This window comes from Schistocerca gregaria, chromosome 7 (genome assembly GCF_023897955.1).
Source record: "Schistocerca gregaria isolate iqSchGreg1 chromosome 7, iqSchGreg1.2, whole genome shotgun sequence".
NCBI lineage: Eukaryota > Metazoa > Arthropoda > Insecta > Orthoptera > Acrididae > Schistocerca > Schistocerca gregaria.
This window is the reverse complement of record NC_064926.1, coordinates 347,881,603-347,909,193: the sequence shown is the minus strand read 5'-3', so window position 1 is coordinate 347,909,193 and position 27,591 is coordinate 347,881,603. Positions and strand designations below refer to the sequence as shown.

The 27,591-nt window shown below is 38.9% G+C and overlaps 1 protein-coding gene across 4 annotated transcripts in view; it reads right to left on the bottom strand.

The window, feature by feature from the left end:
- LOC126282087 (sodium channel and clathrin linker 1-like) overlaps nt 1–27,591 on the bottom strand; it is a 93,846-nt gene that overhangs the window by 16,337 nt on the left and 49,918 nt on the right. For all 4 annotated transcript variants that reach the window (XM_049981542.1, XM_049981543.1, XM_049981545.1 and 1 more), the window contains 3 exons: nt 21,772–21,894; nt 21,509–21,698; nt 9,427–9,675 (listed from right to left, as the gene is read on the bottom strand). In XM_049981542.1, the coding sequence (XP_049837499.1) occupies nt 9,427–9,675; nt 21,509–21,698; nt 21,772–21,894 (562 nt within the window). The remainder of the gene's footprint in view (nt 1–9,426; nt 9,676–21,508; nt 21,699–21,771; nt 21,895–27,591) is intronic.

Sequence of the window (27,591 nt, the reverse complement as noted above, 5' to 3'; positions counted from 1 at the left end):
AATATGGTGGCTTGGACTGAAAAGGTGTCACAGGGAGAAAAAATGTTATTTTCTCATTATTGCTACAGCAATGTGTGTTCATTTTTGTTCATTTTTCAGACTAAATACATGTTAATAACGTATTTGGGGCTATGAATGAGTACAGGTCACACAGATAAAAGATGTTATTGTAAAATTATATGTTTCTTTGCATTTTTAAGTTTAGTTTAAATTGATTTTGTATTTTCTATGTATTCCTTATTTTGATCTTTTTTATTTAATTAAATACACTTTCTACAGAAATTTTATGCAACATGCATTTGTAAGATAAGCATAAAGAACTATTGTCCTATAAAGATTCCGTACTCAACTACCTTAACAAGTAAAATTGCAAACAGAGAGCAAAAATTTCACTGGTAAAAATGACTGGTAGCGGGCCTTCTAGGTAGTTTGCTGATGCAGGTCTTCCTATTGTTCAAAGAATATTTTGGCATTCAGAGGAGACAGCTGGTGACTGAAATTTTGTGAAACATATCTTCACAATGAAAACTAGCTGTTTCAATGATTACCACCCTAAGTTGTTCAACACGTCTGAGACTCTGTCTCACTTACCTTGTCATAATACAAAACAAGCTTTCCTTCTTTGAACTTTTTTATGTCAACCCAATTTGCTAAGGGTGCCATACTGCACATCTATACTCCAGAGGAAGACAGACAAACATAATGTAGGCAGTCTACTAGATTTGTTACATCTTCTAACTGTTCTGCCAATAAAACACAGTCATTTGTTCACCTTCTTCACAACATCTTCTGTGCAATGGTTTGTAAAAGTAATGACAAGGTATTTAGTTAAATAGATAACCTTTAAACTTGCATTATTTATAATGTAACGACAAGATAACAGATTCCTTTTGGTACTCATGTGGAGGACCTCATAACTTTTATTGTTTAGGGTCAATTGCCACTTTTCACCATGTGGATATCGTATCTATGCCATTTTGCAATTGGTTTTGATGACTTCAATTGACAGTAAATAACAGCATCAACTGCAAACAACGTAATACCACAGCTCAGATTTTCTCCTAAATTGTATACATACATTACAAACAACAGGAGGGCCTACAACACTTCCTTGGGGAAATGCAGGTATCATTTCAATTTCATTAGCTGACTTCTCCATCAGTCAGTATGAACTGTGACTTTCCTAGTAAGAAATCACACATCCAAACTGAGATATTACTCTATAGACACACAATTGGATTACAAGCCACTTGTGAAGAACAACCATATCAAAAACCATCTGGAAATCTAGAAATAATGAAATCACCTTGATGACTTCTGTTGATAACCAGGCTGTATTTCACAAGAATTCACACTGGTTACGTGTCAACAGATCTTTTTCTTTGAGGTATTTCAAAATATCAGAACACAGCATACATTCTAAAATTCTATTGCAAATTGATGTGAATGATATGTGTCTTACAATTCAGTGGATTACTTTTATTTTCTTTCTTGTGTATTACTGTATCCTGTACAAGTTTCCAGTCTGTAGGTATGAACCTTTTATCAAACAGGTGGTTGTGTATGATTATTAAAAATGCAGCTACAGCAGAGTGTTGATTACCTGAACGTTGATCAACCAAGCAACCAGTTATCCAAACTGATACATGCTTGCATATGGCATTCTCCCCCCACCAAATGGTCTTACCCCACCCCTTCCCCACCCTCCTACCATACACCAACACTGAGTTGTGAATAGTAACCAAATAGTAACTTGTGTAAATTTTGCAGTGTAAAGTAAACTTGTGATATGAAATGCTGTGACGTAAATGTGCCGTTCTTTCTACGAGAAATAAATACAAGATAAAAGAAAGATTGTAGGAAAGTGAATTTGCAACTAAGTTATCTAATGAATACTAGGTTGGTAAGTCAACATTGACAGTTGTAACAAAAATCATGCAGGACAGCGAAACTGTAACCTCGTCACTGATAAATCTGATGCCACCAGTTTCTCTTCAACTAGTGGTTCAGAAAATGAAGATGAAAATATACCAGCTGCTTCTGAAGCATTTACATCTTTAGGTAATGCATTGTGATGGTTTGAAGCTAGAGATAAAAGTGACCAACATCAAATATCTGTCCTGAAACAAGTGCTTGACTTAGCTGCTCATAGTGGGTAGGTTTGCTGAGAAAGACCAAAATTAAATATTTTTCAAAGTGTTTATTCTGCATGTATTTGCTTTACATACAAAATTATTCTACTCCTGCCTTCAAGCACCACAGTGAATAACCTTGTCAACCGCTTATAGTACCCACACCCGGCGTAGATGACCTTTCCAAACTTCTACATCCTCTAAAACTCCCTTCCAACACTACATGAAATCCAGAACCCAGGCAAACCCAAAACACTGATGTTACTCTTTCCACCAAATACCTCACTCCCACAGAAGTTTCAGGCCTCACCTTCAGTCCCACACTCAATTTTAACCATGTTGGATTTGTCAAAGACCTCCTTTCCTTCTCCAGATCCCTACAGTGGAAACGCTTCTTTGCCATAAATCCCTCCAACTGTAGCTAACCTACTCCCAATATTGAACCATGCCTCTCCCAGGTCATGCCACCATACAACTGTGATCCTCCCCCTTTCCCATCTCCTGGTCACCTTCCAGGAATTTCTTACCTTCAACCTGGCCTCACCATCCTTCTCAGGTCCCTTCCTATGAGCACTAACCTTTCGGCAGAAGAAAGGACAGCTGTATACAACCTCAAAACAGATTCTGACCTAATCATACTGCCTGAAGACAAAGGCTCCACCACTGTCATGATGAAACACATTGATTAACTGACAGAAGGCTTTCACCAGCTCCCTCACTCCTTTACCTACAAGCTCTGCCACAGTGATCATATCACAGAAGTTCAACATAGGCTCCAATCCCTAATGAAATCCACAGGCTCATCCCGTAACCATGCTCCCCATGTCCATCATCCCACACACCCAACCCAACAAACTTCTACAGTCTCCCCAAAATTCATAAACCCAACAATCCTGGATGCCCCATTGTAGCTGGTTATAGTACTCCTACTGAAAAAAAATTGTTCTTGTTGACCAACACATCCAATCAACCACCTGAAAACTAGCTAAGGCCACCTGCATGGCACCCTCCTTACACAAACCTTTTTATCAGCCATCTAGAGGAAATCTTGCTACCCTCCCAAAACGCCAAATCTCTTTTCTGGTTCAGTCTCCTTGATGACGTCTTCATGATCTGGACTCGGGGTCAAGGCACCATATTATCATTCCTTCAAAACCACAACACCTTCCCTCCCATCTGCTTCAATACAGGCCTCTATCTCTGTCCACACATTGTAGTGATTCAAGAATTTCTGCATAAATTCTAGAACCACTTGGCCTTCCACTGTCTTGAACACATGATATATTAGATGTGAGTGGGGAAAAGGAACCCTATCAGACCCATGGCATCCTTCGAAGATGGTAGGTGGAGCACTCTTTTCAGCTGGTGTGATGTAAACTGAACCAGTTGTGTGCAGGTCTGAAGTTTGTCGTGAGAAGACTGTAGACACGACGGTCGATGGCACCGACAAGTACTTGTCGGTCAGTCTATGAAAGTCGTACTGAAAGCAAATGGCAGAACCAAGGAACTGCAGTTTTATTCTGTCTGTTTTGTAATTGTGGCTATTATTAGTGACAAAAGAACAGTTGAGTTGAGAATACTTTTAAGGAACTCTTAACACAGGCTTGCTAGAGGCAAGACATGTTTATGATTTCTGTGGTTGTTAAACCAACTCTGTTGAAAATGTACCTTAATAGTATCTAATGTGAGATGACATGGGTGACTTACAAGAAGTCGAATATTTATTTGAGAAATGATAATTTCTGTTCTTTGTGGAAGTTGAAATATACTGAGAATGAACTAAAAGTATTCTTCGAGAACCTACTTATCTCACGAGAAAAGAGAGAGTCTTATATGTTACTTTAACTAGCATCATTCTTCAGAGAAGAAGTTTTTAGAGACTGACGTAGCCAGCTATCCAGAGAAGAAAATCAGCTATGCATACCAAGTAAGTTGACAAGTGTAAAAGAAGTGGGAAGGTTGCAATCCAACTCCACACATTCTTGTCATCAAAAACATTCCACTAAACATCAACAGTACCTGTATTTCAATAGTTGATCTATCATCATCCCTGAAATGAGAGACATCCTAACCAAGATCCTTCCTACCCCTCCCAACCTATATAATGTCATAGTTCATTCCTATCCCACTCCCACTCCCAAGCCCTTGCCACATGGATCATATACCTGTGGAAGATCCAGATGCAAGACCTGCCCAATCCACCCACCTGGTACTTCCTACTCCAGTACTGCCATAGGCTTATACTTTCCCATCAGAGGATGGGCCACCTGTGAAAGCAGCTGTATCATATACCAGCTGTATTGCAATTTCTGTACAGCTCTTTACGTTGGTATGACAATTGATAAGCTGTCCACCAGAATGAGTAGCCACCACCAAAATGTGGCCAAAAACAAGATAGCAGCTGAACATAATATGCTCAGTTTCAACAGCTGCTTTTTGACCCAGGGCATCTGGATCCTTCCTTCCACCACCAGCTTTTCTGAATTATGAAGATGGGCATTATTGTTGCAATATATCCTTCTCTCCTGGATCCATCCTGGACTCAGTCACCGTTAACTGACTGTCCTCACACCCTCCACCCAACTGCTTCCCTCCCTCTGTCCATCATTGCCTACCAATTGCCTTCTCCCCATCACTTTCATCATGTACTGCTTCCCATTAGCTTCAACACCCGTGCATCACATGCATAGCCTATGCACCTGCCACTCCTCCCCCTGCATTCCTAGCCAGCAAACTGGCTGCATCCCTCCAAACTGCAAGCTATCCCCTCCTCTCCAGCCCCTCTTTTTGCCTCTCTCTCTCTCTCCCTCTCCCCCCTCCTTCCCTCCCTCTGCCCACCCCACCCAACAATTTCAACGCCACTCTAGCACTCTAGTCCACTCCTGGCATTGTGCGTCCAGCCAGCAAGAAATTTGTCTTTTCTGTGTCAACGACTCAACGCTTCTGGTTTTTGGTGAGTGGTCTCCTTTACTCCTAAAGTCTTTGCCTTCTTAATTTCTGTAGAGGAGTTAAACAACATCTTTTATAATGTTGTTGATGTATTTAAGGCTTGGTCTTCCTGTAGTTCTTTCTCTATTGACACGTGTTTGTTTTAGGAGCCATTCATGTCCCAACAGATGACCAATAGTTGGAACTCTTCTTTTTAAGATAGTGTTTCATAAACTCCACTTCCCTCTTACCCTTCTAATGACTTTGTCATTTGTGAGCTTATCAATCCATCTGATTTTCAGACATACCTGTTACAAAACATCTCAAAAATATTCAGTCTTTTCCTTTCTTCACACCCCAGAGTCCAGGTCTCACAGTCATTCAAGGTCACAATCCAAACATATGTTTTCAGAGATTTTTCCTTGATTTGTATGCCGTTACTGTTTGAGATTAATATCTTCTTTTTTCCTTAAGACACTTTCTGCTCACGTAATTTGGCTCCTTATTTCTTCTTGCTACTTCTATTAGTAATCTTGCTTCCTAAATAAGTAACTGACTCAATTTGTTGTAGTAGCTTGTCACATACAAGTAATCATACTATGGCTTGACATTCTTTGTCACAAACCATTACCTTTGTTTTTGCAGTAAGTCACATACATTACATCATACTATGACTTGTCATTCTTTGCTGCAAACTGTTTCCTTTGTTCGGGATGGTTCCTCTGAAAGAGCACGGCCGATTTCCTTCCCCATCCAACCCTAACACGAGCTTTTGCTCCGTCTCTAATGACCTCATTGTCGACGGGACGTTAAAAAACATTAACCTAACCTGTTACCTTTGTTTTACAATCATTTTCATGTTGCACTTTTTCAGTAACTTAATCCAATTTGTTTAATATGGTTTTGAGGTCTTCTTCACTTTTATGTAAAACAACTGTCACCAGCATAGACATTACTTTGCCGTATATTCTACACAAATATCTAAATGTTTCCTGACTCTAGCATTGTGTCCTCAATGTATAGCTTAAAAATATATTGAACAATGGAAATCCCAGATTACAATATCGGCAGTATTATGAGAAGGGTACAATCTCACTTCCTCTAATGATGACATGCTGTGTTGCAGTCAAGCAAAATGAATATACTGTTGCACAATTAGCTTTGTTTTTTTTTCCATTTTACTTTAGCAGACATATCATTTATGTCTTAAGACTTATCTATATTGTTAAATTCTTTTATATACTTTCATCTATAGAGAATTTTAATACTAATATTGCTCCTCTGGTGATTCAACTTTTTCAGAATTTGAACTGATCTTTTGAGTGTGCAGTTTCAACTATTTGTTGTATTCAACTGAGAGTGATGTGGTTATTATTTTTAGCACCTAGACCTACCCAATTTCACATTTGTTCATTATCATCATCATCACTTAACAGTTCCAGTTTCCCGGGTACTGGTAATTAGCCTTTTCCACTTCATCCTATCCAAATACACCTGTTCACGGAGAATATCATACACTGTCCATCCTCTGGTCACTAGATAATTAAGTCCATCCATCGGGTATGAGGTCTTCCTTGACGTCTTTTCCCATCCACCTGTCTTTTCAAATTTATTTAGGCTGTTCTATTCTAGTTGGCTCCATTCTCATCACATGCCCGTACCATTGAAAACTAGATGTACCTATTTAATCTAATAAGGATGTCTTTATTCCGACTTCTTTCCTCACCTCCTCATTCCTTAACTTGTTGATCTTGGTCTTCTGGATGGTGGATCTATGAAATTTCATCTCTGCTGCTTGCAGCCTTGATGATTCTCTTTTGGTGAGGGTACATGTTTCAAAACCATAGGTCAAAATTGGTACGAAATAGCTATTAAACATCATAAGTTTGGTTTGTTTTGGAATAAAGTCATCCCATAAAAGTGATCTTACTTGTTGGTAGAATTCAGATCCTTTTTGCACTCTGTTGATGATTTCATTTCTGACCAAATTATCACTGGAAATTACACTTCCAAGGTAAGGGTCCACACACTCTAGTTGGTGGTCTCGTAGTTTTACACTTGCTGGTTGTCCATCTCTGTTGGCTGCCATCACCACTGTCTTGGTCTTGCTTCACTCTTGGTCTCAAACCATGATGATCGTCCTTCCCCAATTTGTGCGCAACTAGTAGGGTCTTTGTACAACATCTGAATTTTTCTTATTAGTCCTTCTAGCACATTCTTTTTCCTCAGGTATTCCCAGATCTTATCTCTTATAACACTATCATAGGCTTTTTCTACATCCAGGAATACAATAACCAATTTCTTGCCTTTCTCCCAATACTTTTCCATCAACATGCAAGTGCTAAAAATTAGATCTATTGCTGATCTGTTACTTCTGAAGCCGTATTGTTCCTCCTCCACCTGTGTTTCTATGATAGTTCTCGGACTCTTTTCTATGATCTCAAGTATTTTCAGCCCATGAGACAATAGGGTTATTCCTCTATAGCTGGTGGGTTTCTGCCTGCTACCTTTCTTAAACAGGGGAATTATTACATCCTTGCTATAATCCACAGACATTTTGTTATCTGCCCATATGGCATTGAGTACTCGGTGCAGCCACTGTATGCATTGGATACTTGCAGCCTTTATCATGTCTGCGTTCACTTCATCTGCACCTGAAGATTTTCCTTTAGGCAAAGATTTTAAGGCTGCCCCTGTTTCTGTCCAGGTGATGGGAGTTTCCTTATTGTAAGTGTGGATTTCCAGCTCTGTATTTGGTTCTCAACTGTTTCTGTCCAGGTGATGGGAGTTTCCCCATTTGTTAGAGATGGGAATTACAAGGTTTCTGTCAAAACCACGGGCCTCTTTGAAGACAAATTCCCAATACAGCCTGCATCTACGTCTGTTTCTTTCTTATAATAATTTAAGACAGTCTACTGTTTATAAGCAGTTTCTTTATGTTCTGATTCCATAATACTGCAATTCCATCATTTTTCACATAATCTTCCTCTCAGCTAATCCAGTTTTTCAGGATTTTTGTATTCCTGTTCATCTTCCTCTTTATTTGAAGTTTTTGGTTTCCTTCTTTGTTCTAACATATTAAAGCAAGGGACTGACTTCTGTTCAAGAGATCATCCTAATAAGTATGCATAGTAATGGTGCAAGTTCCAAGATACACATATACATTAATTAGCATGTGACAGTTTGAATAAGGTGAGTTGCCATTGTTTATTTAACAATGAAATTAGGGGGAAATGTATAAACAGAAGAAAAGGGGAGAACATATTTTAAAATTACTAAGAATTCCATCATTTTTCACATAATCTTCCTCTCAGCTAATCCAGTTTTTCATATGATGTGCCAAAACATTATGGCCACCTGCTCAGTAAAATTTTGTCTTCCCTTAGAAAGAAATAAATCAGTGATCCTGATGGCATCTTTGGTAGTTTTTTTTGAAGGTATGTGGCACCAGGTTTCTATGCTCCTGTGAATTAGGAACTGGCAGTTTTGCACCTAGAGATGGTGTCCAACAGTGTCCCCAAGATGTTCCATTAGGTCCAGATCAGGCATAGCTGATGGCCAAGACAGCAATGTAAGTTCACTATAATGTCCCTCAAACCTTCTGTCCTTGTGATTGGGACAGATATCCTGTTGCAAAATGCCACTGCCATGAGGAAAGACCTTAAGTATGAATGGATATAAGCAGTTACAATAATGGTCACATGGTCCACAACTGTCATGGTGTCTTCGATTACTAATAAGGTCCCATAAAAGCCCAGGTGAAAGTCTTACATAGCATAGTCCTGCCCACACTGGCCTGATTGTTGGATGGAGAAGTATCCGGGAACAGCTGTCGACCTGGTGAAACAAGAAAAGTGATTCATCTGAAAAGGTGACACATTTCTAGGGATCCACAACCAATGATACTATGCCCATTACAATCTTAACTGACATTGTCATTGGATCAAAATGGGAATGGGTAGGGGCTGTTTGCTGTGGAGCTCCAAGCTCAGAGAGTGGGCAAGTCTCTGTGATGAGGCACGGATGTCCAACAACTTGTTGCCATGGTTTCATTGTTCTTCATTCACTTTTAATAGATGCTTAATACAGTACACTGCTAAAAGCTGACCAGTTTTGCCATTTCCGACATTCTCATTGCCAGGAGCTGGGCTGTAACAATCAGCCCTTTGTCAATGTTGCTTATGTCAGTGAGTTTCCCCATTTATGGTCCATATCATCAGTAGAATGATTTCCCATTCCCCTCTGCTCTGTCTACTTTCCTTACTACATCACCTGCCCATAATTCCAGCAGGTGGCATTCACTCTCATTGTGGGCAGTGGTCGTAATGTTTTGGCTCATCAGTGTAAATATATGTAAATACTTAACGATTTATTTGCATTTCCCTCATTAAGGCAGAATCTTTTTCTGCAATAGCTGCTTCAACAAGAGTGATAGCTTCTCTCACTTTCTCTTGAGCCTCTGACTCACGAGTTATTAGATCTTCCATATTTTTATGGCAAGTCAGCAGAGCAGCTTCCAAGTCTTTACATGTGGCATTCAATGTTTCTGTTTTATGAATAAGCTCCATCTCTTTGTTTCCTGAACAGTGCAGTTTTTCCATAAGTTTACACTCTCCTGTAGAACCAGAAGAATATGAAAGTTATTCCACATTGTAAAATGCCATACAATATTTTTATAGAATAAGATATTTCTGAATCACAAGATATGAAACAAAGCTCACATTAAATCAAACTCTCTCTGTTTTGAACAGATGTCAGTTGAAATAAAATGTTCAACCTTTAAATAATGGTCACCAATGTCATCTGAGAAGTTAAAAGTATGTGACATAATTTATTAGTACTTTATAAACAGCTCTATGATGATGGAATTCTCACACAATGGCATTACATAACTACAAGTATTGTCTGTATTTTTGTTTCTGCTGTATGACAGTGAGTTTTCACCAATGTTATACATTAATTTTGTAGCTATACATTACTGAACCTATAATCTGTATGTCGCACTCATAAAATTAAACAATGGGAAATCCAGGACGGAATGTCACAATATTATGAAAAGGATAATTGTTACTCACTGTGTAATGGTGACTCTGAGTTGCAGATAGGCACAACAAAAAGACTGTCACACTGCAGTATGGCTTCAGCTGCCAGAGACTGAAGTCATGTGTGTATGAGTTGTGTTTGCATCATGTGTGTGTGTATGTGTGTGTGTGTGTGTGTGTGTGTGTGTGTCATCTATTTTTGACAAAGGCCTTGTTGGCTGAAAGCTTATTTTGTGAAGCGATATGTGCAGTTGACAGCTCACTGTTCAAAGTATTTCACGAATAACTCATACAGTCAGCGACAGGAGTATCAACACAACAACTGTGTTTCGGTAGTTACAGGGTCATGGGACTTTTTGACGTCAGCACATGGAAACTGTTCAGCTAAAACAGATTATTCCAGCTTCAGTGCTCACCTGCAGGCAGGCAGGTGCTCGCAGGCAGAGGTGAACAAACAGCTCATGCATTTATGTCAGGCAACCACCTGCTAACAGTCAGGGGTGGGCAAGCGACTTATGGCCTGCAGTCAACACTTAACACACAACAATACTGGCTAGGCAGTTGACAATAACTTCAAAAATATTATGGAAACAGCATATGATAAACAAAAAAATTCAGCCTAAACCAAATAAAAAAATTCAACCTAAACCAAAGGTACTGAAACTGAAACTTTTTTTACATTTGTGGAATATGATCTATGTTTTTACTTGCAAATGATGAAATATTTTGTGTCAGACTCTGTTTTACTGCAAAATGCAGAATGCTCATCAATGTTGGATCTTGAAGTTGGGACCTACCTGCAGTTTCTGCAGTTTTTATCATGTCCACAATAAAATATTGACCTACAGAGTCAAAGGACATGAAAGGGAAGCAGTAATGAGAAGGGAGTGAGACACGGTTGTAGCCTCTTCTCAATGTAGTTCAATCCATACGTCAAGCAAATTGCAAAGGAAACCAAGGAGAAATTTGGAAAGAGAATTAAAATTTAGAGAAAAGACATAAATCTTTAATGTCTACCAATGACATTGTAATTCTGTAAGAGATGGCAAAGGACTATGAAGAGCAATTTAATGGAGTGTATAGTGTCTCAAAAAGAGACCAACAAAAGTAAAACAAAGCTAATGGAATGTAGTCAAATCAGTCAGGTGATACTGCGTGAATTCTATTAAGAAATGAGACACTAAAAGTAGTATATGAGTTTTACAATTTGGGCACAAAAATAACAGTTATTTTCTGGTGTAGGGAGGATATAACATGCAGACTGGCAACAGGAAGAGAAAGTTTTCTGAAAAAGATAAATTTGTTAACACACAAAACCAAAAAACAAAAAAACAAAAAATATTAAATGTTAGGAATTCTTTTCTTCTCTGGAGTGCAGCATTGCAGCATTGAACAGAAGTGTAATGTAGGTGTTAAACAGTTCAGATAAGAGAAGAATAGAAGCTTTGAAAATGTAGTGCTACTGAAGAATGCTGAAGATGAAGTGGGCAGGTTGAATTACTAATGAGGAGGTACAGACTTGAATTGGGGAAAAAGAAGTTTATGGAACAACCACACTAAAAAAAGGGATTGGTTGAGATGACACATTCTGAGGCATTAGGGAATCAGATCCTGAATCTTTGCCTTAAAACTGTGACAAAGCTGCATAATTTTTTGTTAATAAACCATGAAACATGTATCTTGGAGGTAACATGAACAATGAGCGGCATTTGAATAAAGTTGTGTTTCCTTTACCAAGCTGCCTTTGAAACAGGTGCACTTCAGCCATGAATACATTCATTTTATCATAAAAATTAATAATCAGCAAAACTTTCACTTGTATTGTCACATAAAGGGTGTCCCAGAAATGGTGTGATGAACTTCAAGTCATTGTAAAGGGTGTCTTGAGCAATAAATTAAGCATAGAAACCAAGAGACCAGAAATGTCATCAAGCAGTGCTACAGAATGTTGAAGTTATAGGCTCTAGCACCTGCCACTAGGGCACCCCTTCAGCAGCAAACCTGACTCTGTAGGCGAACTGACTGTAGGTGGAACACCTCGCAATCTTGTTTGTTATTCAATGATCACGACTGATTGCCACGATCACCAGTGGTGGTGATGAAGCTAGCTGCTGCATGAAAGGTATTGTCTCTTACGAATGCAAAGTTCTATTGCCTTGGTGGATGATGGTTTCAAGCACAGGTTTCTATCTCCAGTTTATTTTTCTCCTGCACACTGAAAAATGCTGGAGATTTCAGAGGATCCAGTTGGAAAATACAGTGTGGACAGAAACCCATGTCTGAAATTGATATCCATCAAAGCAACAGAGCATCACATTCATAGCAGACAAGGCCTTTCTACACAACAGCTAGCTCCATCTTCTCCACTAGTAATTGTGGCAACCTGTCGCAATCACTGAATAACAAACAACACTGTGAAATGTTCTACCTGCAGTCCATCATCAAACAAAGTCATATTCGCTGCTGAAGAGGTGGACTAGCAGCAGGAGCCAGCACAGAAACTTTGGCTCTCTGTAGTATCATTGGATGATGTTTCTGGATATGGGTTCCTATTCTTGGTTTGTTCCTCAAGATGTCCCCTATAACCCCTCAAAATCTATTGCATCATTTCTGGGGCAATTTGTATAAATTATTTATCACACAAATAAGAGAATCTGTGTAGACATGAAAGAGCAGGGTGCTTTGCCAGCAGATGAGCTATGTGTGCTCACAGGCACCTGTGAGTCACGGGACAGAGTTGGTACAGTCTGAGTTAAAAGAGTATACATGGACAGCCTATTCAGAAGTGACACCACTCCCAGTCTATTCATTCTGTTATTTTTCCCTAGAGAATAGGCACAAAAAAACAGTTTGAAAAGATGATACTTGCTTCATAACAAAATAATATTATTAAAAGAGTTAACTGAGACAATGCAATTACTTCAGTGAAGATTAGGGAATTATGCACTTTGTACATCACAGGGCAGTCTTTGGAGAGCAGATAGAAGCAAAGAATGATGGTAGTTGATTCTTAGGACGCAATGTGACATTACATATCCTCACAAAGTGTTGGATGAAGCAAGGTGACAAAGTTGGAAAACAATGGACTTGTATCCACCTATCCATATTTATATTTTCTATGAGTTCCCTAAATTGTGTCAGGTGAACTCTGGGATGGTTCCTTTGAAAGGATGTGGTTGACTTCCTTCCTCAATCTGAACTTGTCCTACATCTCCAAAGACCCCACTGCCAATGGAATCTTGAACCCTAACCTTCCTTCCTCCCGTGCACAATGGATTGGCTCTACCATACAGTGCTTTATCATCTTCTCCATCTTTGTATATCAGGGAAGTTCTGGACACTGGTGATTCATGTACATATAAAGTGGACATTGCATCATTCTCAGCAGCCAGCAGTTTACATCTGAACACAATGACATTGACAGAAGTGAAAATCTCAAGAATTTTATTTAGCTTATCCTAGTACGAAAAGTATTTTATTCTGTCACTCCACTATGCAAGTCTATGATAATGTAAAACTCAGTGAAGACATAAAGAAAACATACAATGCAAAATGCTAAAGAGGAAACAATACATAATTTAATATCATGTTAAAAGTCAACTGACTAATTGTTATTAGCACAAATGCACTTCTTAGAATTATTGTTACTGTCTTCTGTAAATACCCATGTGTGGCAGAAAAAAGCATTATGGAGTAAAACAACTTAGATCTGAAAAAGATTGTAGGAGAAATAAATCACATGTTTGATTAAGATGCTATGCAGTCTATGGACTTTTGATTTCTGAATCATCATTCATCCTCCTAACAGAACTTCTGCAATTGAATTTTAATGTCACATCAGTGACTATAAACTGAATGGTGAATGCACAAAGCATGTGTCATTAAGTCATTTTTTGGAAATATGAACGGGTGGATTTTTCTAATATAATCAACCTACATATCAGAGATAAAAATGGAGTGTTGAAAACAAAATGCACAAACTGTAAAGTTACAAGAATTTTTTTGCTCAAAGGTTATTACCTCGTGTTACAAGACTCACTGAAATGAGATGCATCCGATATAAGATTATTTTCTCTCTCCTTGACCTGGTCTCTCTTTTATGCTCACTACACGGCACATTTCTGAATGGTGCCAATATAACTGAGGACCTTTTTGCTAATCACCTATCTAATATTTTTGCAACAGTGTTGGTATAAAAGACCCCTGCATCACCTTTTATCGGTATTAACAACAATAGGTATCCTGTTAGTGAAAACACGTGCAAAGCGAAAGTTACCAAACAGCAATGCATAGCAGGTCCATCAATGAAATAATGAAACACAAAGATTCACTCATATCTATGCACTCTACCTCATGTACAACACAGTATTTAAAAGAATGCAAAAAATTTAGTTCTAACTGCAAAGAAAAAATATTGTGCGCTGCAATGCATAATACATTTTGGCCTCCCAGGTTATTACTGCCAGATACAATTGGCTAATTAAACCTGGGATGAAGTCTATACAGTAAACAATGTAGAAGAAAACTTCCAGCCAAAAGGCCTTCTTCAGAATGAGACAACATACACACACACACACACACACACACACACACACACACATTTACGCTAATGCAACTCACACACAAATGACCATTGTCTCTGGTTGGTGTTTTTTTTGTTATGCCTGCTTGCACCTCAACATCCCCACTCTATGGTAAATAGCAATCTATCCTTTTCATAATATTGTCATTATTCCATCCTGGATACTCCATTGTTAAATCCTCTGAGGATCTTAAATACCTCAATTCCTTACAAAAATTCTGTACCAATCAATAGTTCTTAAGTATCATCACAATTACAAAGCAGAATGCAGGAGATACGGCTTGCTGCAAAAAAAAATCATTTAATTACAGAAAAATTACAGAAAGTAAGCAGTATGATATATCATAAACAAGAAACAGGATAATGGAGAAACAATTACAATGAGATAAAGATGGCCATAGATCAATAGAAAATCCATGAGTGCTAGGAAATTTTGTAAATGAAACAATGGAAAAATCCACGATGAAATAACAACAACATGGAAAGGATACAGTGCTCCTCTCCACACAAAGGGGGCCTTAGTCACAGACACATATAACAAAAAAGAATACTAAAAATATTTAAGGTTTCAGACAAAGTCCTTCCTCAGAAGTAAAACTCTTGCCACATTCCCACAACAACAAGTCAAATGCATATGGTTATTGTTTCCTGGCACTAAGGTTAGACTGTGACTGCATCTGATGTGAGCAACACAGTCGTAGTCAGGCCTTAGCATCCAGAGACAGTAGCCATGTGTGTATGGTTTCTTGCTGTGTGAATGCGTGAAAGATTTACTTCTGAGGAAGGACTTTGTTTGAAACCTTAAATATGTCTACTATTCCCTTTTGCTGTAACTGTCTGTGATTCATTGTCTCCCTGAGTAGCAATTTATCCTTTCTATATTGTTGAAATTCCGTAAATTACTAATTTTCAGATATTGTGGGGAAGTTGCAACAAACTCTACATAAAACAAGTGTAGCACGCATTACGAATTATGTAACCAGCATAATGATGTATCCCACAATAGAGCAAGAAATCAATAAACAAAAATTAAAAGGCAGGAGGGACGGGTGAGGTGCCAATCTCTGCCCTGATGGTAAGCACAATAAATTACTGTTTCAGTTTCAGCACTTTTCTGGATTATTTAAAGTACCCAAAAATTGTGCTCCAGCTAAAGGAAGGTAATGCAGAGAACAATTTAAGTGCAGGTTAGTTTCCCTGTTCTCATCAGCCTCAAAAGCAATAGAACCAATATTGAAGGACAGAGTAATGAGTTACCTGAATAAATACAATATTCTTAATGAGTACAGGTTGGTTTGTGAGGAAGCAGATATAAAGTATAAGCCATAACAGAGTTTATAAATGTAATACTTCAAGCTATCAACAGTAATGACTGTGTTACAGATGTATTTTTCAAACTACTGAAGACTTTTGACACTGTCGGCCATATTGACCATAAAATGCTACTAAACAAACTCAAATATTTGGGTGTAACAGATTCTAGGGATATGAAATGGAATGATCACGTAGGCTCAGTCATGGGTAAAGCAGGTGGCAGACTTTGCTTCACTGGGTAAATGCAATAAATCTACAAAGGAGATTGCTTACAAAGCACTCATGTGAATGGCTCGAGAATACTGCTCAAGTGTTTGGGACCCGTACCAAATAGGACTAACAGGGGATATTGAACGTATGCAGAAAACAGAAGCACAAATGGTCACAGATTCATTTGATCCATGGGAGACTGTCACATAAATACTGAAGGAACTGAACTGGAAGACTTTTGAAAAGAGATGTAAACTATCCCAAGAAAGTCTGTTAATGAAATTTCAAGAATCGGCTTTAAATGGTGACTATAGGAACTTACTACAATCCCCTTCATATCGCTCACATAGGAATCATGACGATAAGATTAGAATAATTACTGCATGCACAGAGGCCTACCATCATTCTTCCTATGCTCCATATGTGAATGGAACAGGAAGAAACCCTAATAACAGGTGCAATGGCACATACCTTCTGCCATACACTTCTCAGTGATTTACAGATTTTGGACGCAAATGTAGATGTAGATGTAAAAGGAATAGCTAATGAGTGGTACCACTCATACACAGCAAACAAAGTCAAAAGCCAGAGATGGCCCACACTCTAGGTGAAGCTGAATTTTTAGTGAAGTCATAATTATACCAGAAACACAATAACACAGGTGTTCCTCAGGAGAGTACATTAGGAATGATGTCAATGATTTTGCAGACAATACAAGACATGGAGAAAAAAATAATCTTTGCTGATGAAAGTAACATTTCAGTGCTTGACAGTAATGTTACAGTCCTCCTAGCTGAGGAAGCAAATGAACCCCTCAAATGCACACAACTGACACAATATAATAAATACATCTGTAGCTTAGATACAAAGATGGCCAATTCCATTTCTTTAACAATTTGAGATAATGACAGATTTCAAGAGCACATACCACTGGGAATCGAATTGTAGCATTCTATAGTGACAAAAATGGCCAGAACCATTTTAAAATTATTTTTGAATATTTGCCTTGGTTGTATTGGCCAGCCTTAAATCATGTTGGTGACAGAAACAGCCACCTCCAAAGCACCAATCACAAGGCTTAATTCAGTCATGGGACATCACAATCTCATCATGCTTTAGAGACATATTAATGAGCAGTGTGTTCTGCATCAGGATTTTTTCATGCTATGAGGGAAGCAGAAAATAATATAGCTGTAATGTCATATGATATGCAAAAAAACAAGCCATTACCAAAGATTTTAGATCAAAGCATATGCTAATAAAAGCAGCTATACTACTATGATTTGACAGTGGTTTCTGGATGTTCTAGTGGAAGTGAGCTCTGCGAAAAGAGAATGCATCAATTTATTCTTGGGCAGAGCATGAAATGGAGAAGTCATCAAATGAATTAACCTCTGCAGTGTTCGAGGAAGTTGAATAAATCTACAACCATCTACTTTCAAGGCAAAGATAATGCATGCCTGGTGTCAGATTGGTGTACAGGTCAAAACAAAAATATGATCTTGTCGACAATTTCCATTGTGCCATGATAAATTTAGGGATCATGGAACAATCAAACTTTTAGGAAAGGAAGGCCAATCAAGACTGGAAGGCAGAAGCTAAAGCCTGTGTTAGAGATCCATCTAAGCTTCTTTTTAAAATTTAAAAACCAAACCAAAGTCAGTATGTGTCAGTAATGAACAAAACTATAACTTTAAAATCTTTGGCTGTCATGAAACCAAGGAAAAACCCAAGAGACATTTTTCCCAATGAACTTAAGATCAGAGTAAACACATATGTGTCCAAGGCACAAGACTTGCAAGGATTACAAAACACTACAGTGAAAAATGGAATGAAACTGAACACAGAGATTCACAATAAATTCAAGCTAGGTAAGGGGCCAAGGCCATAGACTACTTCGACTACTCTTTCTAAAATCAAAAGGAATTCATCTGGACCTGGTGATTTATTTGCTTTCAAGTCTTTCAGTTATTTCTCCATGCAAAGTATGCTTATTGCTATGTCACCCATACAGGAGTCTGTCCAAAAGAGAAATGATGGTATGTTTGTACGATTCTCCTGTGTGATATTTAAGACTTTGGCTTTTGTTTTGCTATCTTCAACTATCTCACCAGACTGATCAACAAGGGACTGAATGGGAGCCTTAGACCCGCTTAGTGATTTCAAGTATGACCAGAATTTCTTGGGTTCTCTGAAAGATCTTTTGTTAAGGTGTGACAGTGGTAGATGATGTATGTTTCGCACATAAATCTTATCACAGATGCATGAATCTCTACTAAACTTTTCTTGACATCATTTATGAGTTCCCTTTTGAACCAAGAGTACAACAGCCTCTGCTTCCTCAGCATCTGCCGAATTTTGCAATTAAACCAAACCTACCACCCACCAGCAATACCTCTACAGCTATCACTCATTCCACACAACCTAGCTACCCTTGACCAATGGATCTGTAGTGATGAGCAGTTCCTCTCAAAATATACCAATGGTCTCACTGAGTCCTACACAGACTGAAATTACCCTTTCAACCGTATACAGAAAGAGATCTACCACAACAACACCTACTCCAGTCCAGTCAAAAGCGTCATGTATCCCTTCAAAGGCAGGGCTACCTGTGAAACCAGTCACGTCATCTACAAGCATAGCTGCAACCACTGCGCTGTGTTCTACATGGACATGACAACCAACAAACTGTCTGTTGCATGAATGGCCACCGACAAACTGTGGCCAAGAAACAGCTGGACCACTCTATTGCAGAGCACGCTACCCAAGACGATTTTCTTCATTTCAATAATTGCTTCACAACCTGTGCCCTCTGGATCCTTCCCATCAAGACCAGCTTCTCTGAACAATGCAGGTGGGGACACTTCCTGCAATATCTCCTACACTCTCACAACCCTCCTGGCCTAAACCTTCATTAGCCACTGTCCATTACCCACCTACCCCTTCCCTGTTCCCATTCCAGCACTACACAGCCACCAATGCACACAGTCTTTTTACTTCTATGCTTTTCTGCTGCCTCCTTCACTCCCCACCCCTCCCCACATCCACCACCCTCCCGCCTACCCTCCATCTAACCTCCCAAATGCACCTAGCTGCCCTACCACCTTCCCATCTCATCCCTGTATGCTCCCACAATCAGTATTTTACTGTTCCCCACCCCTACCCTCCTATCCTTCTGCCTCCCCACTCCAGCCTCCTCCTTACCCTGCCATCAGACCACTACTCGTATCATACACTGCTATTCGCAGTCTGGCCTCTGCAACCAGAGATAGTGGTCATGTTCGTGTGCATTGTGTTTGCTTGAATATGTATGCATGTGTTGTCTACTTCAGAAGAAGGCCTTTTGCCCAAGAGCTTACCTGTGTAGCAGTCTTTTTGTTCTGCCTGTCTGCAACTCAACATCTCCATTATATGGTGAGTAGTAGTCTTTTCTTTTCATACTATTGTCATTATTCCATCCTGGATTTTCCACAATTAAAGATTACTTAGAGAACTAAGGATAGGCGTCAAGGATGTCATTATTAGTGCCTATTAAAGTATCATAACTTCAACAACTCAGATCTCACTCCCTCTGAGTGAATGTTAAGTTTTTCATACAGGCAAAAGGGGAAACATGGAGACTTAACAGAAGTGTCCAAAAGTCATATTCAAACATGTGTGGTGAGTAGTGAAAAGTGTGGTGAAACTAAATGAACAGTATGTAATTATTTTTCATATTACTAAGCTAACTTCTTCCAAGCGTGTACAACTATAACAGAATTGCACATTAGGAGTAACTGAACGAAATGGTGTATTTGTTAAAGATGTTCTTCATTGTGGGCGTGACAGACATAAATACATTAAATGAATGCAACATTTTTCTGCTTAGGCTCTTATTTATTTCAAATCATGAAATCTAATGAAAAGTATATAGAGATAGTAACTGTTCTTGAAAGAACAGATATTACTGATGACAGTGCAGCTTCTCTAGACTAAATGATAATTAACTGAAACCCTCAGCTGCCAACAGGTGTTGTTGATATACCTCGATGGGGACTTGAAAATGTGTGCCCCGACCAGGACTTGAACCGAGGATCTCCTGCTTACATGGCAGATGCTCTATCCATCTGAGCCACCGAGGACACAAATGGATAGCGCGACTGCAGGGACTTACTACTTGCACGCTTCCCGTGACACCCACAATCCCAACTGTCCACAATCTACAGACATAATGTACCTAATAGATATTTGCCCATCCACTCATTACTCGTGCACACTAAGGTGATGATTCCCATAAGAGTTTGGGCAACCTGTGCGCATTCGCACAGATGATGGTCAATGGCTGGGTAGCCTTTAACTATATACATGAAGATAGTAACTGTTCTCAAAAGAACAGATACCACTGATGACCGTGCAGCTTCTCTAGAATAATTGATAATTAATTTAAACCCTCAGCTGCTGGCAGGTGTTGTTGATATACCTCAATCGGGTCAGCTGAAAAAGTGTGCCCCGACCGGGACTCGAACCCAAGATCTCCTGCTTACATGGCCGACGCTCTATCCATCTGAGTCACCAAGAATAACCTGTGTGAATGCACACAGGTTGCTCGAACTCTTACAGGAATTGTCACCTTAGTGTGTGCGAGTAATGAGTGGATGGGCAAATATCTATTAGGCACATTACGTATGTAGATTGTGGACAGTTGGGAATGTGGGTCTCATGGGAAGCGTGCAAGGGGTAAGTCCCTGCAGTTGCACTATTCATCTGTGTCCTCTGTGGCTGAGGGTTTCAATTAATTATCATCTAATGAAAAGGATAGTTGCTGCTTACCATATAGTGGAGATGCTGAGTCACAGAAAGGCACAACAAAAAGACTTACCTTCTGAAGGTGTTTTCGTTGTGCCTTTCAGCGAGTCAGCATCTCTGCTATATGGTGATTAGCAATTACTATTTTCATTATATTGTTACATTCCACCCTGGATTTTCCATTGTTTAAATCATGGAATCTATTTCTTTAATGATGGAAACTGAAATATGTTTCGGAAAAAACTTCACAGAATCACGAAATGGAAGGAGTTAATCCACTAGCACAAAGCATAATTCACAAAATACTAATTTAATAACTGCACTGTCAGCTGTCTTATGTTAGTCAGTGACATTGATAATAACAGCAGCAACAGTTAAAAAATTCACATTCAAGATACTTTTTTATAACTATAAGTCACTGACAATAATATTCAGGATGTTGACAAAAAGAGTTTAAAGATCTATGGAATACTTTGGCAGAAATTTTAATAAAGGGATAAAAATATTACACTTACTTTCTAAAACTTCTTTCAGCAATAAACTATTTTCTTGTAGTTCTTTTGATAGAGCCTCCTTTTGATTTTTAACTTCTATTAAATCTTTTTCAAGGATTTTATTTCTAAGCCTTTCTTTGCTTTCATCCCTACTAACTTCCACCAATTTTGCTTCTAAGAGTTTCAGAGCAACAGAGTATTCTTCCTTTGTCTGAAATCATCCAATAATTAGGCAAATAACATATTATTACATCTATAAATCATTTACACAAATAGTGGGTCACCTTATTAAGCTCCCTGTAGGCTGTTTCCACACGTGTACTGTTTTGATAAAGCTTTAACTCCTTCTCTAAAATATCAACTTCTTTCACAGATACTCGCCACATATCAACAGCTACTTCCTTCTCCTGTTATAAACAAAAAGACTGTTTAGTTCAAACTGGACATACAATTTGCAATAACAACACACTAAATAAATAAGACTAATTCAAACCACATGAACTGACCTATTTGGTATAAAAATGTGAAAGGAAGGTACTAATCCCATGTGCACTAACCAATATGTATATATGCTCATTAAAAGAAACAACATCTTTCACATATTGCTTCCCTTTTTCAGAATACCTGCAAAGCACCATTACAGAAATAGAAGAAAGCTCTTTTCCTTCACTTATCAGTGCCCACCCCATTTTCTTTCCTCTCACATCAGCCACATTTCTACACAACATTGCACGACTGTCCTGTGGGTCTTAAAATGTGTGTCAACGAATCTTTTACACTGAACCCTTATAAAAAATAAGTGACAGTTGAACACTACAAAATTATGTTCTGCAGGACTGATCATCACTCACAAATTTCTACATTTTCAAGATGAATATTGATCAACTAATTTAATATTTTCTAAACCATAAAACAAATTTTAGGAAAAATTCACAGAAATTTGGTACATTTAAATAAAGGCACCCCCCCCCCCCCCCTTCCCTGAACCATGGACCTTGCCGTTGGTGGGGAGGCTTGCGTGCCTCAGCGATACAGATAGCCATACCGTAGGTGCAACCACAACGGAGGGGCATCTGTTGAGAGGTCAGACAAACGTGTGGTTCCTGAAGAGCGGCAGCAGCCTTTTCAGTACTTGCAAGGGCAACAGTCTGGATGATTGACTGATCTGGCCTTGTGATACTAACCAAAACGGCCTTGATGTGCTGGTACTGCGAACGGCTGAAAGCAAGGGGAAACTAAAGCCATAATTTTTCTCGAGGGCGTATAGCTTTACTGTATGGTTAAATGATGATGGCATCCTCTTGAGTAAAATATTCCACAGGTAAAATAGTCCCCCATTCAGACCTCCAGGCCGGGACTACTCAATAGGACGTCATTATCAGGAGATCAGGAGAAAGAAAACTGGTGTTCTACAGATTGGAGCATGGCATGTCAGATCCCTTAATTGGGCAGGTAGGTTAGAAAATTTAAAAATGGAAATGGTTAAGTCAAAGTTAGATATAGTGGGAATAAGTGAAGTTCGGTGGCAGGAGGAACAAGACTTTTGGTCAGTCAAATAAAGGGTTATAAATACAAAATCAAATAGGGGTAATGCAGAAGTAAGTTTAATAATGAATAATAAAAAAAAAATAGGAGTGCGGGTAAGCTACTACAAATAGCATAGTGAATGCATTATTGTGGCCAAGATAGATTCGAAGCCCACGCCTACTACAGTAGTAAAAGTTTATACACCAACTAGTTCTGCAGATGATGAAGAAATTGATGAAATGTATAATTAGATAAAAGAAATTATTCACGTAGTGAAGGGAGATGAAAATTTAATAGTCATGGCTGACTGGTATTCGACAGTAGGAAAAGGAAGAGAAGGAAACATAGTAGGTGAATATGGATTGGGGGTAAGAAATGAAAGAGGAAGCCACCTGGTAGAATTTTGCACAGAGCATAACTTAATCATAGCTAACACTTGGTTCAAGAATCATAAAAGAAGGTTGTATACATGGAAGAAGCCTGGAGATACTGACAGGTTTCAGATAGATTATATAATCGTAAGAGATTTAGGAACCAGGTTTTCTCAAATTATAAGACATTGCTAGGGGCAGATGTGGACTCTGACCACAATCTATTGGTTATGAACTGTAGATTAAAGCTGAAGAAACTGCAAAAAGTGGAAATCTAAGGAGATGGGGCCTGGATAAACTGAAAGAACCAGAGGTTGTACAGATTTTCAGGGAGAGCATAAGGGAACAATTGACAGGAATGGGGGAAAGAAATACAGTAGAAGAAGAATGGGTAGCTTTGAGGGATGAAATAGTGAAGGCAGCAGAGGATCAAGTAGGTAAAAACACGAGGCTAGTAGAAATCCTTGGGTAACAGAAGAGATACTGAATTTAATTGATGAAAGGAGAAAATACAAAAATGCTGTAAGTGAAGCAGGCAAAAAGGAATACAAACGTCTCAAAAATGAGATCGACAGGAAGTGCAAAATGGCTAAGCAGGAATGGTTAGAGGACAAATGTAAGGATGTAGAGGCTTATCTCATGAGGGTAAGATAGATACTGCCTACAGGAAAATTAAAGAGACCTTTGGAGAAAACAGAACCACTTGTATGAATATCAAGAGCTCAGATGGAAACCCAGTTCTAAACAAAGAAGGGAAAACTGAAAGGTGGTAGGAGTATATAGAGGGTCTAAACAAGGGCGATGTACTTGGGGACAATATTATGGAAATGGAAGAGGATGTTGATGAAGGTGAAATGGGAGATATGATAATGCGTGAAGAGTTTGTCAGAGCACTGAAAGATCTAAGTCAAAACAAGGCCCCAGGAGTAGACAACATTCCATTAGAACTACTGAGAGCCTTGGGAGAGCCAGTCCTGACAAAACTCTACCATCTGGTGAGCAAGATGTATGAGACAGGTGAAATACCCTCAGACTTCAAGAAGAATATAATAATTCCAATCACAAAGAAATCAGGTGTTGACAGATGTGAAAATTACCGAACTATCAGTTTAATAAGTCACAGCTGCAAAATACTAACATGAATTCTTTACAGACAAATGGAAAAACTAGTAGAAGCTGACCTCGGGAAAGATCAGTTTGGATTCCATAGAAATATTGGAACACGTGAGGCAATACTGACCCTACGACTTATCTTAGAAGCTAGATTAAGGAAGGGCAAACCTATGTTTCTAGCATTTGTAGACTTAGAGAAAGCTTTTAACAATGATGACTGGAATACTCTCTTTCAAATTCTGAAGGTGGCAGGGGTAAAATACACGGAGCGAAAAGCTATTAACAATTTGTACAGAAACCAGATTGCAGTTGTAAGAGTCGAGGGACATGAAAGAGAAGCAATGGTTGGTAAGGGAGTGAGATAGGGTTGTAGCCTCTCCTCAATGTTATTCAATTTGTATATTGAGCAAGCAGTGAAGGAAACAAAAGAAAAATTCGGAGTAGGTATTTGTGAGTCTGCTTTCGTCGTTCATCTGAGCCTCACGCCTCAGTAGTGTGTTTACATTTTGTGGCGTGCACTGCAGCTGTAGTGGTAATAACCTAAGTACTGACAAACTTATTTGTGCTCTGTAATACAGTTATTAAATTTAATAGATTTCAGTGGTGTTGCGTGCCGTTTGTGGCAAAATAACGACTTAATAAACTTTTGTAATTGTTCACTCGCTGTATTTTATAGAGTTTTCAGTGTGTTGAAGTCATTTAGTAAATTTCGTGCTTTAGTTTTCAACTGACATTTATTGTTCTTTCTAGTGAAATATTTCAGTAAAATTTTCATTTAGTGTTTTAACTTCGCTTGGTGTTACAGTGGTTGTTTTAATTTTTTGGTTTTAGCTAGTAATTTTGTGAAGTTTTGCTGGTATTGGTATCGGCTGTGTTGTAGTAGTATTAATACAAGTAGCTGCTTTCTTAGTAGGCAGAGAATTTCGAGACCATTATTGTTACCTCTTAAATAGTTCTACTAGTGTAACTGAACTTTGGTAACGTAGATGTATAGTTTTTTCAGTAACTAAAATTTTACCATGAGTGAAAAGTGTGGGCTCTATCGTAGGTTTGTGATTAGTGGATTACGGTGTGGGATTTCTTCAAAGTATTTTCATTGGGGGGAATGCAGTGGGGAAGCCAGTGATCATTTTAGGGAGATCCTCTCCTGGGAATGTAGAATCTGTAGTAGAAACAAGTTAATAGAGCAGCAGGAGTGTAAGATCTGTGCCCTTCAGGTGCAGTTATAATGTGCAAAGGAGGAACTAGATAGGTTGAGGAGGGTGAAGGGTGGTGTGGAATGGGAACTGGCAGTTGGCAAGAAGGTAGCTAGGAAGAGGAGGTATTCAGACAGTTTTACTTTGCATACATGCAATAATACGGCCAACTGTCAGAGTTGAGTGGAGAGGAGCCTCGTGTAGCCGTAGATGTAGGTAACATGCAGCAGTCATCAGCATTTAGGAGGCCTAGGTTAGTTGCAAAGTCTAGCAGAAAGAAGGTTCTGCAGCTAGGGAGTTCCCACAGTAGAGGTGTGGGTCAGCAGTTGCAGGAAGTGTTGGGGAGTGAGTATCAGGTCACCAGCATTGTGAAGCCTAGTGCAGAGTTCGCTCAGGTGACTGAAAGCATAGGGGAGTTATGTAAGAATTTTACGAAACAGGATCAGGTAGTGATAGTGGATGGAGCAGGGAACAGTCTCGATAGGGATGGGAAATATGATGTCAGTGGTGACTTGGTTAAGATAGCTACTCAAACTGGTGGCAATAATGTGCATTTCATGCAACTGTTTCAGTGTCATGATCGGCCTCACCTTAATGCGGCTGTTATGCGCATTAATGTGGGGCTGGGGAGGGCACTGATGACAGAGGGCATGGATCACACCTCAGTGTTACCAGCTGGGTCTATCAGTAGATGAGGTTTCACTAGGCATGGCCTGCACCTCAATAGGTATGGGAAGGGGAGGCTGGCTAAGCTTATAAGTGACAGTGTAGTGGGTGGTGGTGGAAAAATTCCTGTAGTTGTTGGTGTTAGAGCTGCACCTTTTTTAGACTGAAGTCAGCTGATAGGTATACCTGCTTAAAGGAAGTGCCTCTAACTAAGGGCTCACCTCCAGAGGATGTAATGTTTCCACATAGAGAAGGAATTAGCATATTTCATCAAAATATAAGAGGTATTAGAGATAAAGTTAGTGAACTGCTAATAGATGTTAACTCTGAAATTATTGGTATATCAGAGCACCACTTAAATAATTTGATAATTCAGAGGCTTCCTTTACCAGGCTACAGATTAGCTGGCTGTTTCTCAAGGAGTTCCTTGTGGGGTGGGGGAGTGGCTCTGTACGTAAAAAACAGTATTTCATTTGAGTCCATAGACATATCACGACACTGCAATGAACAGATATTTGAAAGTTGTGCAGCATTAGTTGAATTTAGTGATACTAAACTTATAATTGCTGTTGTTTATAGGTCCCATAACTTCAACTTCAGAGCATTTTTGCTTAAGCTAGACAGGGTTCTTGATTCACTTTGTAGGACGTACCAGAAAGTAGTTATATGTGGTGACTTCAATATTAATTTTGTACATGATTGTGCAAGAAAAAGGATGTTGGTAGATCTCCTAAATTTATATGATCTGATGCAAACTGTGTTTTTTCCAACTAGGGTGCAGGGCAACAGTAGCGCAGTCATAGACAATATTTTTATTCATTCTTCATTACTAGATGGGCATTCTGTTAGTAAAAGGGTGAATGGCCTTTCAGAGTATGATGCACAAATTTTAACACTAAAAGGTTTTTGTACTCAAACCAATGTCGTATTTAATTACAAACTACGTAGGAAAGTTCATCCAACAGCAATAGAGAGTTTTTCAAAACTTGTCAAGAAACAAGAGTGGCAAGATGTTTATAGTGCCGATAATATAGATGATAAATACAATGCTTTCCATAACACATTTCTCCTGCTCTTTGAGAGTTGCTTTCCATTAGAACATTCTAAACAGGGTACCAGCAGTAATGGACAGACCGGTTGGCTAACTAATGGGATAAGGATATCACGTAGAACAAAGCAGGAGTTATATCAAAATGTTGGAAGTAGTCACAATCAAACTACAGTAGTCCAT